The sequence below is a fragment of the Mesoplodon mirus genome, assembly GCF_964341445.2.
Source record: "Mesoplodon mirus genome assembly, chromosome: 15".
NCBI lineage: Eukaryota > Metazoa > Chordata > Mammalia > Artiodactyla > Ziphiidae > Mesoplodon > Mesoplodon mirus.
The window spans coordinates 35,191,379-35,209,358 of record NC_138991.1 but is presented as its reverse complement, the minus strand read 5'-3'; the positions used below and the strand labels follow the sequence as shown (position 1 = coordinate 35,209,358).

At 47.8% G+C, this 17,980-nt stretch overlaps 1 protein-coding gene across 15 annotated transcripts in view; it reads right to left on the bottom strand.

The window, feature by feature from the left end:
* Nucleotides 1–17,980, bottom strand: part of CUX1 (cut like homeobox 1) — a 374,351-nt gene that overhangs the window by 200,241 nt on the left and 156,130 nt on the right. For all 15 annotated transcript variants that reach the window (XM_082644032.1, XM_082644034.1, XM_082644031.1 and 12 more), the window contains exon 3: nucleotides 90–137. In XM_082644032.1, the coding sequence (XP_082500158.1) occupies nucleotides 90–137 (48 nt within the window). The remainder of the gene's footprint in view (nucleotides 1–89; nucleotides 138–17,980) is intronic.

Genomic DNA, 17,980 nt, shown 5'->3' with positions numbered 1-17,980 from the left:
CTGCCAGTGGCACTTACTTTATGAGAACAGGAAGAAAGCGTGAGGAACAGGAAGGCGGCTCAGGATGCAAAAGAAACATAAACGCTTACCTCCCCTTGGAAGCTCTTCAGCAGCGGCGCTACCTGCTTGCGCAAATCCTGGGGTGAGAAGGTGGGTCAGGAAGCAGCCATGGGAGAAGAAAAGAGAAGGAAACATTCGTTAAGGTCTCCTAAAAACAGCTTCGAATGCGGTGCTGGTTACCATTACATAAAGCAATCCCGGTGTCTCTCCTGTCCCGTTCCCTCCCTCATACACGTAAATAATGCCAACTGTGCCCCGTTGTTTAAATGAACTCACTTAAGAATACCACTAAGCTTGGGCTTCCCTGGTGGTGCAGTGGTTGGGAGTCTGCCTGCCGGTGCAGGGGACATGGGTTCGGGCCCTGGTCTGGGAGGATCCCGCGTGCCGCGGAGCGGCTAGCCCCGTGAGCCATGATTACTGAGCCTGCGCGTCTGAAGCCTGTGCTCCGCAGTGGGGGAGGCCGCGATAGTGAGAGGCCCGCGCACCGCGATGAGGAGTGGCCCCCACTTGCCGCAACTGGAGAAGGCCCTCGCACAGAAACGGGGACCCAACACAGCCATAAATAAATAAATAAAATTAAAAAAAAAAAAAAAAAAGAATACCACTAAGCTTTATTTTCCCTGAGTCCTGGTTATCTACACCTCATTTTGAATGTGCTGTGGACTAAAGTTTTTGCTGGTGTCAGTCTAAGACAATTTGCTTAGAATACCATCGAATATTATACGGTAGGTTTGATTTGCTTGTATCTGAAGTGGATGTGGGTCACCATCCTGCATTTTAGTTGCTACTTTGGGGTACGATCCATGGGAGATACATGGATTTTGAATCCATGTCTGATACAGTCACTGGAAATTTTATCCTAAGCCACCAGTACCCGTTTCAGAACCTGCGAACATGTTATCTTATTTAAAATGAAGTAATTGACTAATGCACAAAATAGTGATTATAGTCAACAATACTGTATTATAAACTTCAAAGTTGCTAAGAGATTAGATCTTAACTGTTCTCAGCATAAAAGGAATACTAATGACGTGACGTGATAAAGGTGTGAGCTAATGCTACTATGGCCATTATACTGTAATACATAAATGGTTGTACAAACCAACATGTTGTACACCTCAAACTTGCACAATCTTACATGTCAACTCTATCTCAACTTTTAAAAAATAGAAAAAAAAATGAAGTAACGGAGAAAATACTTCAAACACTTTGAAAGGACTCGTACAAGGCAACATCTCCTTTACTGAGAGCTGGGGCATATAAGATATTTACTGAGCCCAATCTATGTGCCAGACCCGGTTCAGTAAGTCTGGGCCAAGGCCTAAGCATCTACGTTTTTTTGAAGCTCCGAGGCTGATGCAGACGCTCAAGTAAAACTGACTAGTATTGGTAACGGTGTACCAATCCAACCATAACATGGGGAGAAAGTAAAACATTATTTCAGAAAAAGAGCCCCTGTGCTGTGGGAGAACATAAGAGGAAGGATAAATTCAGGTTAAGGAGGTGAAGAGCAGTGTCGCAGAGGAGGCAGCATCTGAGCTGGGAAGACAGGTAGGATTTTTGTAGGGGCCAAGGAGAGGGCTCGGGGACACGAATCCTTGGCCTCTCTGCCCCCGGAACGCTACAGCTCTCTACGTAGCCCCGGCCCTGGGCCTACTCAGGCCCTGAGCTGAGCTGTGTGTACACACGGGCTCGCTGGCGTCTGCTCTTTTGGTAACTGCCTTTTGTGTTCCTCTGGCCAAGCACCCAGATGAAAGGGGCCTCCATCCCACGCTCTGAATCCAGCTCGAGACCACAGCGCACGGCTCTGCAGCGTTAGGAAGGACGACGGCTCCAGGTACCCGTGCTCCACTGTTCTTTGTGGTTTCCCTCTGGACTGGGGCCTGTGACATTTCGGTGTCAGGAAGCCCTTCTAAGAATCTGAGGACAGCTATTGACCTTCACCTCTGGGAGAAAACCCTGCAAATTACTTCACTGAGGGCTTCCTAAAGCCTACCTACAGACCCAGGTGAGGCTCCCTTGTTCGAGCCCATGCGGTTGTATACTGTTGTCACCAGCTCTTTGTGTTCAAATGTAACTTGATTAAATTAAAAAATTCAGCTTCTCAGTTGCAGGAGCCACATTTGAAGTACTCAGTAGACACGCGAGGCTGATGGCCAGGGCACTGGACCGCAAAGACACAGGACATCTCCACCGCTGCAGAGTGACCTAATGAATAGGACTGCACCATAAGCTCTTTGCCAAACATAATTAACCCACACTGATTTGTATTGTAACCTGTGAAAGTATTTGCTCAAGAGGAATTATAGTTTCCCCTTTGATTATACATTTTCCTATAGGTTGCGTCCTTAAAGGTGACTTCCTTGGAGAAGTCCTTTTGTTCCTCCATTGGGTCATTTTCTCTATTTCTACACCAAACTCCATGGCAAAAAAATAATCAAACTCTTTGGCAGCCTCTTCTTAAATAAATAAGGCTATCTGCGGTGAGCACAGTAACGCCCCCAAAGATGTCCATGTCCTCATCGCCAGAACCTGTGACTCTGTTAGGTTACGTGGTAAAAGGAACTTGGCAGATGTGATTAAGTTAGGGGCCCTGAGTTGGGGAGATGACCCTGGAGTATCCAGGTGGGCCTGATGTAATCGCAACGGTCCTGATGAGAGGGAGGAGGGGGGTGAGAGTCAGAGGGGATGTGAGATGGAAGCGGAGGTCAGAACAACGGAGGGCACAAGCCAAGGCTCGCAGGCGGCCTGAGAAGCTGGAGCCTCCCCTGGAGCCTCTACAGGAACGCAACTCTGCGCGGTAAAACCCATTCTGGACTCTGACCTCTGGCGCTGTCAGATGACAAGTTTCTATTGTTCTCGGCCACCCAAGTCTGGTAGTTTGTTACAGTGGCAATAGGAAACTAATACACTATCTCATTCAGCCCACTGTGCTTTTCAGCAACATAGAGGATAAGATAGAACACCGAAAGGGAGAGTGAGGGGCAAGAGGCTGCCAAGGGTGAAGAGTGACGGAGGAAAGATTACAGGCTGGCCCCAGGCAGGGTCAGTAAAGCCTACGTTTCCATCACGAGGAATAAGCCTGGCTTCTTTGGGAGAAACTCGGCCACTGCAGGTAACTACTCGGGAGGTCTACACACAGGGAGATCACTGTGTCCCCGGGAGGGGGTGACATGGCCTGGATTCTCTGTGGCGGGGGGGGACGTGAAGGTGGAAACAGCCCTCAGGACTCTGAGGGGGGTGGGCCAGTCCCCTTGCCTCCCCCAGGAAGGGACAAGCAGGCAGCATGATTGCACTGAGGTACTTTGGTCACAAACTGCAAACACGAGATGATGGATGGAGTTTGCTGTTTGATTTCCCAAAAGGCTGACTGTGAGGAAGGCGACTCGTGAATGAGGTGTCAGGTATCCCCGCGGTCCACACTGACCACAGGTGGGGGGTAAAGTGCGTTAACGGTGCGCGCCCTTGCTCGCACAGGGCTGTGGCGAATCTTCCCCTCAAAAGGCCACAGACTCATATTAATTGAACTTAAAAATAAGACATGAACAGGTCAAGGATGAGAACCTCTATGCAGTGCTTGCCTCCCAACTGCTGGTGGGAAGCCATGGGCTTTGGGTGGTCTTTGACTTAACAGGGAGGCCTCAGGTGGTCTGGGAGCCCTGGGCGAGGGCTGAGGGCCTGCCCTGCTCCACCTGACAGCTGGTAGCACCTGATGGCCCTCGGGCTCTTGAAAGGGGGACCCCTAAGGCCTCCAACAGACCTGAATTGGATACTGCAGAACCGGAAGCAGCCGGGCTCTGATGTCAGGCATGGGATATGCTTCCCGGCCCCTCTCACCCCGAGTCTGTGAAGGGGGCTGTGATCAGAGTCAGGGGTGTGCCCTCCTCCTTCCAGACTGGGGCTCGCTTGAGGGCAGGGGATGGGTTTTGGTCACGCCCCCCCCTAAAACTCAAGCATCCAACGCGGGGCTGGGGGATATTTTGCTGAGGAAACCTAGGCCTGAGGGGCCTTAAATCCAGAAGGGTGGACTACGGAAGCTGGTTGTAGTCCACGCCAGGGCCCTTGTCCCAGAGAGGCCCCCCACGCAGTCTGCTCCCCAACAGGGCACAGCAGGGAGGGCTGCAGGGCGGCCCTGGGCTTGGTGCACAAGGCACCCTCTGAGGCCACGGACCGGTCGGCAGAAAGACCTCTGTTGACTCTGCCTAGAACGGGTTGGTCACACAGAGGGGGAACTCACAGGGCATGGAGTGCGTGCATGAGCAAATAAATTGAAGAGCAAACAATCTCTCAAAGTGTGTTAAGAACCGGGCAAGTGAGAGACTGCCCTGCCTGGATGTGAGCCCTCAAGGCTGGGGTCCATCTCCCAGGCCAGCGCTGCCAGCACAAACAGAGCGCCAGCCACCTGTATGACTGACAACATTCAATAGCTCGTTCGAAATGCAAAGAGAAACAGAGGAAATCAATTTTAGCTTCACTTCACCCAATATATCCAAAATATTGTCATTTCCTATGTAACCAATATAAAAATTATTAACGAGATAGTGTACATTCTTTGTTAGTATTAAGTCTTTGAAACCGGGGACACATCCCCCTACCTCTCCGTTTGGACTGGCTGCATGTCAAGTGGCCCCTCATAGACGCACGTGGCCGGTGGCCACCACGTCGGACAGCTCGGGGCTAAGCGAGGTGCTCACGGATCAGGGCTCTCCTGGGGGAGATGGTGAAGGCCAGCGAGCCCCCCACCCCCCCGGACGGCCAGAGGGAGCGAGCGGTGAAAGAGCCAGAATCGGGAGGAATAGGAGAGTCAGGGGAACACAAAGTCAAAAGGAGGCAGTTTCAGGAGGGAAAAGGTACTGGTGTCAAATGTCGCCACAGACGCCGGGCCTGGGAACACGGTTGGGTCGAACATCCAGGCAGCGCTGAGCACAGCTGAGTAAAGTTGGAGGCTGGAAACCAATGTGTGAGGGGCTGAGGAAGAGGCTGCAGTGAGTGTGAGGTGGAGGAAGAAGCGAGACAGGGTTGGGGAGCCCCACGGGGAAGGGGGTCGCGGGCGGAAGGTAATGACAGTTCCCACTTGGCGAGTGTCTAAGTGAGTGAGGGGCTTCAGATACAGGATGTTCGTTTGCTTTTCACTATAACTCTGCCAACCGAAGGGACTGGTACCCACACGTCACAGACAGCGACGCCTGAGGCTCTGAAAGGGAAGGAGATTTGTCCAAGGTCGCACAGCGGGAAGAGTCAGGATGTGAACCCAGGGCTCTCTCCAAGGCCCACGCCACACAGAGATTTTGTAAAGGAATCCATCACCTTGGACACCAGCACTGTGGGGGGCACACAGGGATCACTCAAAAGGCTTGTGATGGGCCCAAACTCGGAGGGGAAACGGCAAAGCTGGATGGGGTCATGGAATATGAGAGCTGGTAGGGCCAAGGCGTTTGAGACCTTGCGAAGAGAAGAGGAGGGAGAGCCGGCGTGGAGGTGCAGCCTCAGGGGCAGGCATCCGGGAGCCCTGGCGCTCAGCCCACAAAACAGTGTCTCTTACTCGGCTCGCCCCGGGTCCACCCCAAGCCCCGCCAGACTGCACAGGGCCAGCCTCATGAGAGCACCAGCTTTGAGTTCAGCAGATGGCAAAAGTATTTCTAGAGCGCTCCAGGATGGTGGAAGATCCACGCCTCTCATAATGTTAGTAAATAAAGTAAACTGGTCTCCGCTGCCCATGGTCTTAACCAGCCCAGTATAAAAAATCGTGTCTTTGGACATAATCGCGTCTCACGGCAGACCTGCTAAAATAACCTCTTAAGATGTTAAAGCTGGATGTGTGTGTTTGCACTCAAGCACACACATCTATCTGAAGACAGCTGGAGAGAAAAAAGGCCCTAAATATTCACACCCATACACACACAAAGTGATGTACTTGGAATCACCAGCTAAAAAAATCACTCATTCCCATTTTATTTTGGGCACTCTGAGAAATTCCTTATCTAATGCTGCTACCTCCAAATATTACCTGGTTTAGTACCAAACTAAGAACCCAGAACCAACGATGCTGACTTCTGACCCGTGGACCGCTCCGTCATTGGTTAGTGAGGACATGACATGCTGCACTGTCTTTTTTAATTAATTAATTAATTAATGGCTGCATTGGGTTTTTGTTGCTGCGCGCGGGCTTTCTCTAGTTACGGCAAGCGGGGGCTACTCTTCGTGGCGGTGCGACGGCTTCTCACTGCGGTGGCTTCTCTTATTGCAGAGCACAGGCTCTAGGTGTGCAGGCTTCGGTAGCTGTGGCTCACGGGCTCAGGAGTTGTGGCACATGGGCTTAGTTGCTCCGCAGCATGTGGGATCTTCCTGGACCAGGGCTCAAACCCATGTCCCCTGCATTGGCAGGTGGATTCTTAACCACTGTGCCACCAGAGACGTCCCTGCATTGTCCTTTTAGAACAGGGTGCTCTTTGCTCTCTGGACAGCACCAAAAACTACAGCTGTTACCACTCCCAGTCATAGCAGGGGACCACGTGCCCTTCTGTGCAACTGCAAACTGAAGAAAACGGGGTCCATGCCAATCAAAACCCCACTGGCGGGACTTCCCTGGTGGTGCAGTGGTTAAGAATCTGCCTGCCATTGCAGGGGACATGGGTTCGAGCTCTGGTCTGGGAAGATCCCACATGCCGCGGAGCAACAAAAGCCCCTGAGCCACAACTACGGAGCCTGTGCTCTAGAGCCTGCGAGCCACAACTACCGAAGCCTGCACGCCTAGAGCCCATGCTCCGCAGTAAGAGAAGCCATCGCAATGAGAAGCCCGCGCACCACAACAAAGAGAAGCCCCCAGTTGCCGCAACTAGAGAAAGCCCACATGCAGCAACAAAGACCCAATGCAGCCAAAAATAAATAAATTAATAAATTAAAACAAACAAACAAACAACCCACTGGCGTGAATGAGAATTAGGAAATGAACACAAGGTCAAGAAACTTAAATTTAGGGTTAGCACACTTAATTCAGCAACAGGTTTTTCAGTGCTGTTTCAAATTTTCTTCAATTCTGTATCATTTACTGAGCAGAAAGCAGCAAACATCTTAACACGTAGAGAGCGATGCCCTTGAGATTATTAATATCGGATGTCTGTTTGCAAAACCAGAGTACTGCATTGCGACCTTCTCTCCCTGGAGCACGTGGCAAATAATAAGCGATGTTTATCAAGAGGTGCTTCTATGTGAAAAGCATTTTCATTAGTCTCCAAACCACTGATTCACAAGTCATTTTTTAGGTCAGAAAACTGAACAGTAAAATGCTATTGAGGAATCTTCTATCTAATGACTACTGCTGGAGAAACCATTCTGATTTAAAAGCAAAACAGAAATAAAATTATGAAGTCACCACGCAGTATTCAGTCACACCTGTGAGGTGCCAGCGAGAAACACAAGACACAGTCTCTGAACCCAGATGGTCTGAATCTTTGACTCTCTGCCCATTTTGAGCACTTGGGTGGTCTCTGGAAGGCTCTGTTCCCTCTTTGGGACCTGGCACTCCCAATACCCATGACACTTCTCCCATCCACACTGACACGTGATGCCAGGGCCGGCATCACAGAATCTCATACCGTGGATTCCAATCTGGTGGCCACCCGGGCCCACCTCTGAGTCTTGGAAAGAACGGTGCCCAGGACATGGCTGTTTAGGTTTGGAAGGACAAGCAGATGAAGGGGAATAGCCAGGCCTCACGTGTAAACACAAAGAGGCTATGAATTACAAATGCATCTTCAGGGAACTCCCTGGCGGTCCAGTGGTTAGGACTTGGCGCTCTCACTGCCGGGGCCCAGGTTCAATCCCTGGTGGGGGGACAAGCCACATGGCTCGGGGGAGGGGGGGGGAATGCGTCTTCCAAGCCATAAAATGATCTCTATTTCCAGAAGATTCTAAAGTTCAGATTTCCCGACATGTTTTACAATGCCCTTTTCCCTTTCCCTTTTGCTTCTCTGTAACTCAGGTGTGTTTCTCTGGAACGACTCTGCCTACATTGAAGACTCCGACCGTCTGACTATATCTCGGTGGCACCTTGTCCTCTGTGGCACAGACCAGGAGTGGGGCCCTGTTTTCTTCGGTGACAACAGGGTCTCCCCAAGAGCACTGGGGGCAGCGTGGAGGGTACCTGTTAAAGGCTCTCCTTTGTGACTCCCGCAGGGCTGCCAGCATCCCTGCCCCGGTGCGGGTACAAAAGGCGTTAGGGACCCAGCCCTGAGGCATAAGCAGAAGTGGCTTCATCCCTCCGGCTTCTGTTTCAGAACCACCTTGGCCCGGGGTAACTCTTAGCCTCCCCCTCTCTCCTGGTCTTAGCTCACATTTCCTTCACTGTGTTCAGGTGGGGAAGGAGTTTAACCGTTGACAGGAGCCAGGCAAAAATATAAGCCTGGCCGGCATTTAAAACCGTAGGAAATGCTTATGCATGAGGAGGTTCCATGCTACAAACCCGCCCGGAGCTGAAAATATCTCCAAATGAATTCACTAATCCCTCCTGGTTACTCAGGCCTCAAAACAAGGACATTCTGACTGGAAACTGTTTTAGGTGTTTATCCAAAGAAAATCATTCCATAACATAGCCTATTTCACTAAGTTTGATACCGTCAAGTGTAAGAGGTACTGTTATTTCATGCCGCACCAAGGGGAAAAAAGTGCTGCTTATTCAACTGTGATGTCACTGATTTTTATCCTCGCTCTAATGTTGAAGATGGTGAAATGTGTAAAAATGTATTATAATTGATAAAATATGGCCACACAATGAACTAAAGTTAAAATAGATCCCAAGTTGTTTTTATTTTTAAATGACGTGGCCTGTATTTTAGGTAGTGCAGCCGTGTTTTTTAAAAAGGGCTCTTTATCTTTTAGAGATACCTACTAAAATATTTATGGATGAAATATGGTTTCTGTTTCAAAATAATTTAATGGGAAGGGGTAATGGGTGAGAATAAGGATGACACAAGTGTGTGTTGATCGGCGGATGATTATTATAGAGGGAGGATGGGACCTGGGGTTCATTGTATTCTTCACCTTGGCCTGTGTATGTTTGAAATATAAAAGGTTTCCAAAACACTGTATTTCACTCTGAGACCCGCGAAGCCTTCCGCTGACCAATCACATAGGACAGGCCCAGAGAGAATTACGAGACTGGTGTGAGGCACTGTTGCTCTTAAATTACAACCAAGCAACTAGTTAACTGTCTCCTTCATCAGGTTAACCTGGAAATCCAGGGTCGTCTGGTCCAATCTCCTGCCCGAGGTACGGGACCCGTGGTGTCCTGGCCACACGGCTCACCCTCCCAAGGCCACTCTGTCCCTCCTGGGACAGTCCTGGTGCAAGACTGTGCCTCATTGTGGAATCGGGAGTTTTCAAATACTGGCTCCAGGTACCGCCTACCAAAGGCTGACGCTCAGAGGGAAGCTCTCCTGAGCACAAATGATGTTATTACTAGTAGCAATTTGTTGGTAAATAAATCACTTAAAAAAAAAAAAAAAAAGAGGGTTTCCCGGGTGGCGCAGTGGTTGAGAGTCCGCCTGCCAATGCAGGGGACACAGGTTCTTGCCCCGGTCTGGGAGGATCCCGCATGCCGCAGAGCGGCTGGGCCCGTGAGCCATGGCCGCTGAGCCCGCGCGTCCGGAGCCTGTGCTCCGCAATGGGAGCACTGACTTGCTTAATAACGCATTTTCTTAGGGAGATCAGAGAAGCGGTTCCCCACACCCGCGGGTTGACCAGGGGACCGAGAATGGCTGAGCCTTCCTCTTCTGGGCCTGGTGATGGAGCCCTGCAGGTATCTGAGGGCCCAGCTCACGTCTTTCCAACACCCTCCTCTGCACCCCGAATCTTCTCTCTGGACCAAGTGCCACTCTCCCCGCTCCTGTGTGACAAGTCTCGGCACAGCCCTCGCTGGGGTCCTTGCTCCAGGGTCTCATGCTCCCCATTCTGGACACGTTGTACGAGCAGAACCTAAAAAGCCCTTAGTCATGTTGGAACAAAGTTCTAGAGAAGAAGAAAGCAATGGGGTCCTCAAAATGGCCACGGACAATACCCACTGCATCTCCCAGCGACCTTGGCTACCCCAGAATAAAGGTTCTAGGCGCTAGATATACAGATTATACAGATGCCAGATAGGAGCATTTGAATGGAATAATTTCTTTTTAAGTCAAGAAATTTCCATAGAGAGTGTTTTCATAAAGAGAAATGCAAAAAAGTTTAATTTCAGAAACGGGGTCCATCATTTACAAATACATTAAAACATAGTAAATACAACATTGCATATAAGTACTGCAGTTTAACAACTGCAACTTTGCTAAAAAGTAAGAATAGCAAATTGGTGACTTTTTTTTCAACCAAGTTATTTAATCAAACTGAAACAAGAAAACGACCCCCTTTCTACAACTTAGAGCCCAAACACCGAAGACATATTGTTCAAAAGCATCTAGCTACTGATTCTTCCTTCTGATGTCCTTGGGATTCTAAAATATCCTGCTGATGGCCGAATCATCCTTATCAATAAAGAAAAACCTACCAGTCTTATTGACTGTAGTATACCAATCTGCTTTCTTATTGATAAGCCATCTCTTCCAAAAATAACCTCTCTGCATATTTGTCAAGTGTATTTTTATAAGGTCCTAATGGCACCAATGAGAGAATCATAATTATCCACAAAAGAAAGATAGTTCTTGGAACTTATGTCACTGAAGATGGCTGGAGTTCTCCCTTTATCGTGTATACAAGAGCACAGACCAGGTATGGAGTTTTTCAGGCAAGACAATATATATTGTATAATGCACACATCGTAGAACTCAACTTAAAATGCAGTTCAGTGAAAAGTGAAGTTTCTCTTTGTTCCAGGATCCTGAAACCTTCGCTTCCCACCTCATCATCTGGAGATGAGTCATGCAGCTATCAATGGAGCACCCTACTTCTGGTTACTTTTAGAGATGAACACATACTCCTTCCAGTCTTTGTGATAGAAAAGAGTAATTTTAAATGGCATTTAAGCTGAAGTGTTAAATAAAAAATATCTTTCTATATAACAGCAGACAGTATGTCCTGGCAATTTCTCAAAGACTTTAGTTCACAGATTTGAGAAAATTCCATTAGCTTTAATTATTTATCAGCAGTCAATTTAGATTATGGTTCTTGACCTATTTTTACAGTGTATGGGCCACCCAGCAATGAAATAAATGAATAGTCCTTTTTCTACAATGGTTGATTTTTCTGAGATAATAGAAATCGAGTTGAAAGAAGGAATGAAACCCCAAACATGTAATTACCACAACATATAACCTGCCACGCCGCCTTTGTAGCTGGATAAAATGCACATCTTTGTGAGTTTTTTGGTTATTAAGTAAGATTACCTTGAAAGGGATAAACTCACTCATGCTATAATTTCTTCCCATTTAAATTTCTTTGCTCCATTTAAAACATGTTCTGTATCTCAGCAGAAAGGCTCTAATACTGATGGATGTGCCTTCAGCGCTGTGCCTAATAAAACTGCATAATGGGAAGGCCTGGCTTTGTGGAGCTGAGCGGAGGGGAGCTCGTGCAGGGCTTGAACGGAGGGTTCCTGGGGCTGAGTGGCAAGGACCAGCTAAGGGCGTCCGCAGGCAGAGGATGGACACCCAAGGAGCCAGGCAGAGCAGAGGACCGCTGAGCTCCTGGGTGACAGCCAAGTGGTGGTCTTCTTTAGCGAGACTCGTTTGATGATGAAAAGTGGCAGGTTTATCAGATGGGTGATGCCCGAACCTGGTCCTAAGGTGATGAAGGCTGAGGATGGTGCCTGGGACACAGATTCGAGATGCACAGAGGCTCTGGTTTGAAGGCAGCATGTGGCGGCAGCTCAGTGGTACGGGAGAGCCCGAATGCCCCTAACGGTGGGGTCTGGGACCCCTAGATGCCTCAGACCCTTCCAGGAGTCCATGAGGTCAGAACTATTTTTGCTGTTTTCCTTTTCCACTCTCATTCTCATAGAGATGCCCAGTGGAGTTTTCCAGACACTGTGTCACATGTGATGATGTCATCACCCTGAAGTGTTGGCACGTGTGCTTGTGATTTCTTGTGCTTTAAACATGTCTCTAACATGTTCACTACTGATAGATACGCACACGGACACAAACGCTCTCTGGAACCCTCAATATTAAGAGACCAAAATGTTTGAGAAATAGCAGCTTTAAGGTTTTAGTCTTGGAGCAGACAACTGGTCGTTGTCCAGAGGTCAAGCCTGTGGGTCCACTGATGACTTGCCGGTGTCCCTTGAAGCAGCTGGACCAGCCAACCGCCTCTGGGCCATGGAACCCTCCCCTGCGTCTCGTGGCACCTGGCTCCCCCGGCCTGAGCTGGCATCACGCCTGCCGGTGGCGCAGGGACTTCCTGCAGGACTCTTTTTGGCCAGGAGTTCAGTGGTGGGGCCGGGAAGGAGGCCACCTCAGGTTCCTCTAATTCTCTAATAATGTCTGATTTGCCTTTAGGTCTGATTTCAAAATATTCTTCCAGGTCCCTTTCTGAAAAAAGTGCTCGTGTCTAAACCTTGAGTTTTATTTCAGAACTATGAAAACACTGCTGTGATTTGTTTATGTATCTACACATCAATAGGTTTTGAGTTTGTCAAAGAGAAGAACCACGTATTATACACGTAATCTATTATAAAACCATCTGACTATTTACTCCGTGCAGTGAATGAGCTAGTTGCAGTCCCTGCCCTCCTGGGGCTTACCTCCTAGTGTGAATGATGAACCAAGTCTAGACAGATGCCCAGTAGACTGTTGACGGGCCTACACACCCCGACTCCATTCCTGGGACCATTGATGGTGCCAGGCCCAGAGGAGACACTCGTAAATACTTGTGGATTGAATGAGTGAACAAAAGATGCTCTTCCCAGAATCACAACCAAGCTGACCCTTCATGGGACCTGCTGCAAAGGGGATCCACGTGCTAGACGGGACGTGCCTGAAGTGCCTTTTTACCCTGGGACCCTCCGAAAGGAACCAGGAAGTGTGACTCTCACTTCCCCGCGCACCCGCACTGTGTCATTTACTCTGGATCTTCGGCCCTGCTGACATTTAGACAAATGGGCTATTTCGGATCAGAACACAGATTAAGCCTTCAGTTTAGTGCTTCTACTTCTAGGAATTTATCCATCAGGAAGATCAGAGATGTAGGCAGAGATCTATGTATAAGAATGCTTAGCATGTGTTTGGAAGAGAGAAAAATCAGAAATAATGTAGATGCCAACAGTAGGGGGTTACTCATTAAATAAACTTTCGTAAAGCAATACAGCGGCACATTAGGTAGTCAGTAAAATTATTTTTCAAAGGACGGCTAATACCATGGACTAAGGCACATGACTGCCATCTGTTCAACAAATATTTGTCAAGTAGATGTTATAGGCCCCCAGGCACCGTTACAGGTGCTCCTTCAACCGTGAGCAAAACCAATCGGTCCCTGCGCCTCGTGGGGCGCCTGTTTAGCAGGGAGAGGGACGTTAGTCACTGACCACCCACAGGAGTGCACTCCACGTGGTCAGCCCTGTAAAGAGGAGGGTCGTGGAGCTGGGGGTACGTTTATGAAGCTGACCTGGCTGGGGCAGCAGGCACTTCCTGCAGGATGGAGGAAGGGGCGCCTGAGCCCAGATCTGGAGGATGATCAGGGGTTAAATGGGGAGAAAGAGGGGAAAAGAAGCCATAAACTGCAAGATGGGTTTACAGTATGACCCCCACGTTGTAAAAATGAATAAACGCACATCTGTACGTGTTTGGAAAAGGATGGTGAGAACTACGTCAGGGTTAAACAGTAGATCAATGGGATTATGGCTTATTTTTCACTTCTTCGGCTTAAAATAAATTATATCCTTTTAACCTCAAAAGCGTTCTTTTAAAAATTAAGGATGAGGGTTGAGTCATAGTTCAAAAAAGTAAGATGACTTTAAGGTTTACAGAGCAACTGGGTTACCCCCCGCTGTGGCTCCCCAATGGCAGAATCCCCAGACACGGTGCTGTCCACGTGGCCAAGCAAACAGCCAGGCATTATTTCAGCCTGTGCACAGCCCACAAAGAAAATAAATACGGTACCTGCTAATGCATAGCTAAACTAGACGTATTTCTCCAAAGGAGAATTATTTTATAAGTACAATAAATATTAGCAGGAAACCTACTGGTCCACCACATGTTTTACATTTTTTTCATTATATAAGATATTACGGTTGCGGGAGAACCATGCTACAAACGATATGTACAGCATAATCTCTATTGTTTTAACATATGTAATATTTATGAACCAAAAAAGATTAGAAAGATCTAAAGCATCAGCGCTAACATTTATGTCTTGGATTACAGGTGATTGATTACTATCTTCTTTAAATGCAAATTTCTGTAATGAACATTCATACTTTTTGTAATCAGAAGATAAAGTCTCAGATCTCAGACAACAATGGGGACACTTAAAACATCATCTCACCAATAAAGATGTTAAAATATATATATATATATGTTACCAAACTTACTCAAAAAGGAATAAAAGTCAGAACCCCGAAAAACAAAACAAAACAAAACATCATCTCAAACCAGCACCAAAGGGGCAGAGACAGACCCCACACACAGATCCTGGACTCAGAAGGCAAATCATAAAACAAGGACAGATTTCACCAAGGAGACAGAAAAAGAAAAGGTTTAAAATCAGATCTCATACAGAATGGATAAACAATAAGATTCTACTGTAAAGCACAAGGGATTATATTCAATATTCTGTGATAAACCATAATGGAAAAGGATTAAAAAAAAATATATATATATATATATATATATATATATATATACCTGAATCACTTTGCTGTACAGCAGAAATTAACACAACATTGTAAATCAACTATATTTCAATTGAAAAAAAATCAGATCTCAGTTGTGGTGTGCAGGATCTTTGTTGCCGCCTGAGGGATCTTTAGTTGCAGCATGTGGGATCTAGTTCCCCAACCAGGGGCCGAACCTGGGCCCCCTGCATTGGGAACACGGAGTATTAACCACTGGACCACCAGGAGAGTCCCTCTTTCCCGGATCTGATCTCAGTTTTCTTTGTTTTCCCACCCGAAGGCCTTACTTCAAGTTTATTCATCACTTGTGTGCAACTAGCTTCCCTAAAATTAAGCAGCATGGAAAAGATATACCTTTGTTTTGGATTAATAATCAGTACATATTGTTTACTAATATTTACTCGCTTCATAGAGCTGCTCAGAGGATAATTAATAATGCACGATGGGAAAATCTACTAGCAGATGCAGAGCACACTGTCAATGCTTTTTCAGACACCCACTCAAAGGCACACATGGAAACAAAGGCAGGATCCTTCAGCCACAGGGTCCTGTGCTTTAGCAGCAGAACGAGGTTCCTAGTGACCCCCAGGCAACCAGAAGGCCCCACACACAAGGGATCCAAACAGGGATCTTATAATTTTTTCATGCATTTTCTTTTTTGGAAAATGCTACTGCATATGAAATGCAGGCCATAATTTCTTAATTTCTAAATGGAATTACTTATATCATATGGCTGAAAACCAAGCCTAAGAAACATGTGACTCAGTGGCAACTAGAGAATTTAAACCTTTGGAATCAGACTTTATGTTTAAAGATGCTCAGAGGCTTCCCAAGGGATTACCCCAACCTAGCAATTGAGGAGAAACAAAAGCTTCCAGAGCAAAGAGAGACACCCTGGGGGCTTCCTGGCCCGGGTACACTTCGGCATCCCGGATGGCCGGCTAGCACGCTCCGGGGAGGGGACCCCACTTCACTCCAGCAAAGGAAGTCCATTCGAGGGCACCAAGGAAGCACCTCCTTAGTTTCACCCAGGCTTCTCCAGCAGGCCCTCAGAGACCCCAGAGGTCAGGGATGAGGGTTATGATGCCCGGCAAGGGCGGGGAGGAAAGATGAGTTACCCACCCCGCTGTGGCCTCAAGGCCTGAAGATGATTTCATCCAGTGACTCTCCCGTTTGGTTAGTCTGCACAGCTCGAGGACCCTGTTTAAAATGACATCTTCTTGGTACTGATTTGTTCCGAAGCACGTGTGTCATTTCAAAATTAGCACGTTTCACGGGAAATCCTGGGGGGGATGCGGTTGCCATGTCGTGAGGATACCCAGTGTCCCTCATGCTTGCTCTCTGGGATGCTGTAATGTAGCTTCCACAGGCGCGGGGAGCAGCAACCCACTGAGAAGTCCAGCGAGGTCGGGCTCGTCCAGGTCTGCTGCTCGGAGCAGTGCTGCGGGCCTAGATGGCAGGAAACAGGCACAGCTCGGAAGCCGCTGGGCTCGAAGGAGGTACACGCCTAGGTGCTCATCCGTAACCTGAATTACACCTACCTACCTACACACCTCAGCAAGAAGGGTGTGTCCATGGGCAGTTTAGCCGAAAAAGCTCCGACCCCTCTGTTTCTGGCATGAGAGGAAGAGTTGCTGCTGCGGGAACCTACAGAAAATCTACAGAAGGTTGCTAACGCTTAGAGAGTGATTCTGCTTTGGTAAAAAAATGGCTTTCAAACACTTTTGGAATTCCTCTTTCTCAGGCCTGTTACCAAATACTTTTACACAGTCGTGGAATTTTCTTTTGAATACACAGCATGGCTTCTTTGTAGTGAAACCATTCAGGAGAGAGATACAGTTTAACAAATTCTATATCTCTTGGCTGAAGCCGTTAGTCCTGCTGATGAATCATTGAGAAGTCCATAAATGCCAAGAGCATCTGCTTGGACTTCTTTTATTACCATATATGGCAAATATACATCTATTTATCTCCCAGCATCTCAAATTGAGCTTTGGTGTTTTTTCCTACCTTATTACTGTTCTTAAAAATTTCTCTTGATCTACAGCTTGGCCACATAAGACAGTACTGCCAGTGGCAGTCCTGACGTAACCCCAGGCTGGGGTGGTTGTGCTTTATTCTGGTTTTTTTTTTTTTTTTTTTTTTTTGGTACGAGGACAGAATGTCTTACATCGGCGAATATTTGAGGTAGGTCAAAGTACCTAGCTATTTATAGTCTTGCTACATCTTAGCTGAACAATATGAGGCTATAAGAATTTAACCTGAACAGGTTTTCTCCCCCAAGGAATTGTGCTTCTTATCACACGTTCAGGAATCAGTCGAGAAACAGTGGTTGGCGCTTATATTTTTTTAACATATTCGTTAAAGAGATAAATATCAAAAATATTTTCAGGCCTCTAAAAGCTGGCTGTGGGGAAATTCCACGACTGGCTAAGAGTTTAAGAATTCTCTGGTGGAATGCTTCCTGCATGCATTCACTCATTCATTCATTCATTCACCCAATAAACGTGTACTGAGAATCAAGCTTATAGAGATGCGAAGATGAGCGGCCCCAGGCCTGCCCACCCCCGAGGACAGAGTGGGAGCAGGACAATTGGGGTGGGGGGGGACAGGTGCATCAGGTTTCAGAGAGAGATAGCTTTGCAAGTTCCAAGTCTTTTTTTAAAATTAATTTTATTTATTTATTATTGGCTGCGTTGGGTCTTTGTTGCTGCACGCGGGCTTTCTCTAGTTGCGGTGAGCGGGGGCTGCTCTTCGTTGCGGTGCACGGGCTTCTCATTGCGGTGGCTTCTCTTGTTGCGGAACATGGGCTCTAGACATGCAGGCTTCAGTAGTTGTGGCACATGGGCTCAGTAGTTGTGGCTCGCGGGCTCCAGAGCGCAGGCTCAGTAGTTGTGGCACGTGGGCTCAGTAGTTGTGGCTCGAGGGCTCTAGAGCGCAGGCTCAGTAGTTGCGGCGTGTGGACTTAGTTGCTCTGCGGCATGTGGGATCTTCCCGGACCAGGGCTCAAACCCGTGTCCCCTGCCTTGGCAGGTGGGTTCTTAACCACTGCGCCACCAGGGAAGCTCTGAAGCTCAAAGTCTTCAGACATAACCTTTAAAAGATGCT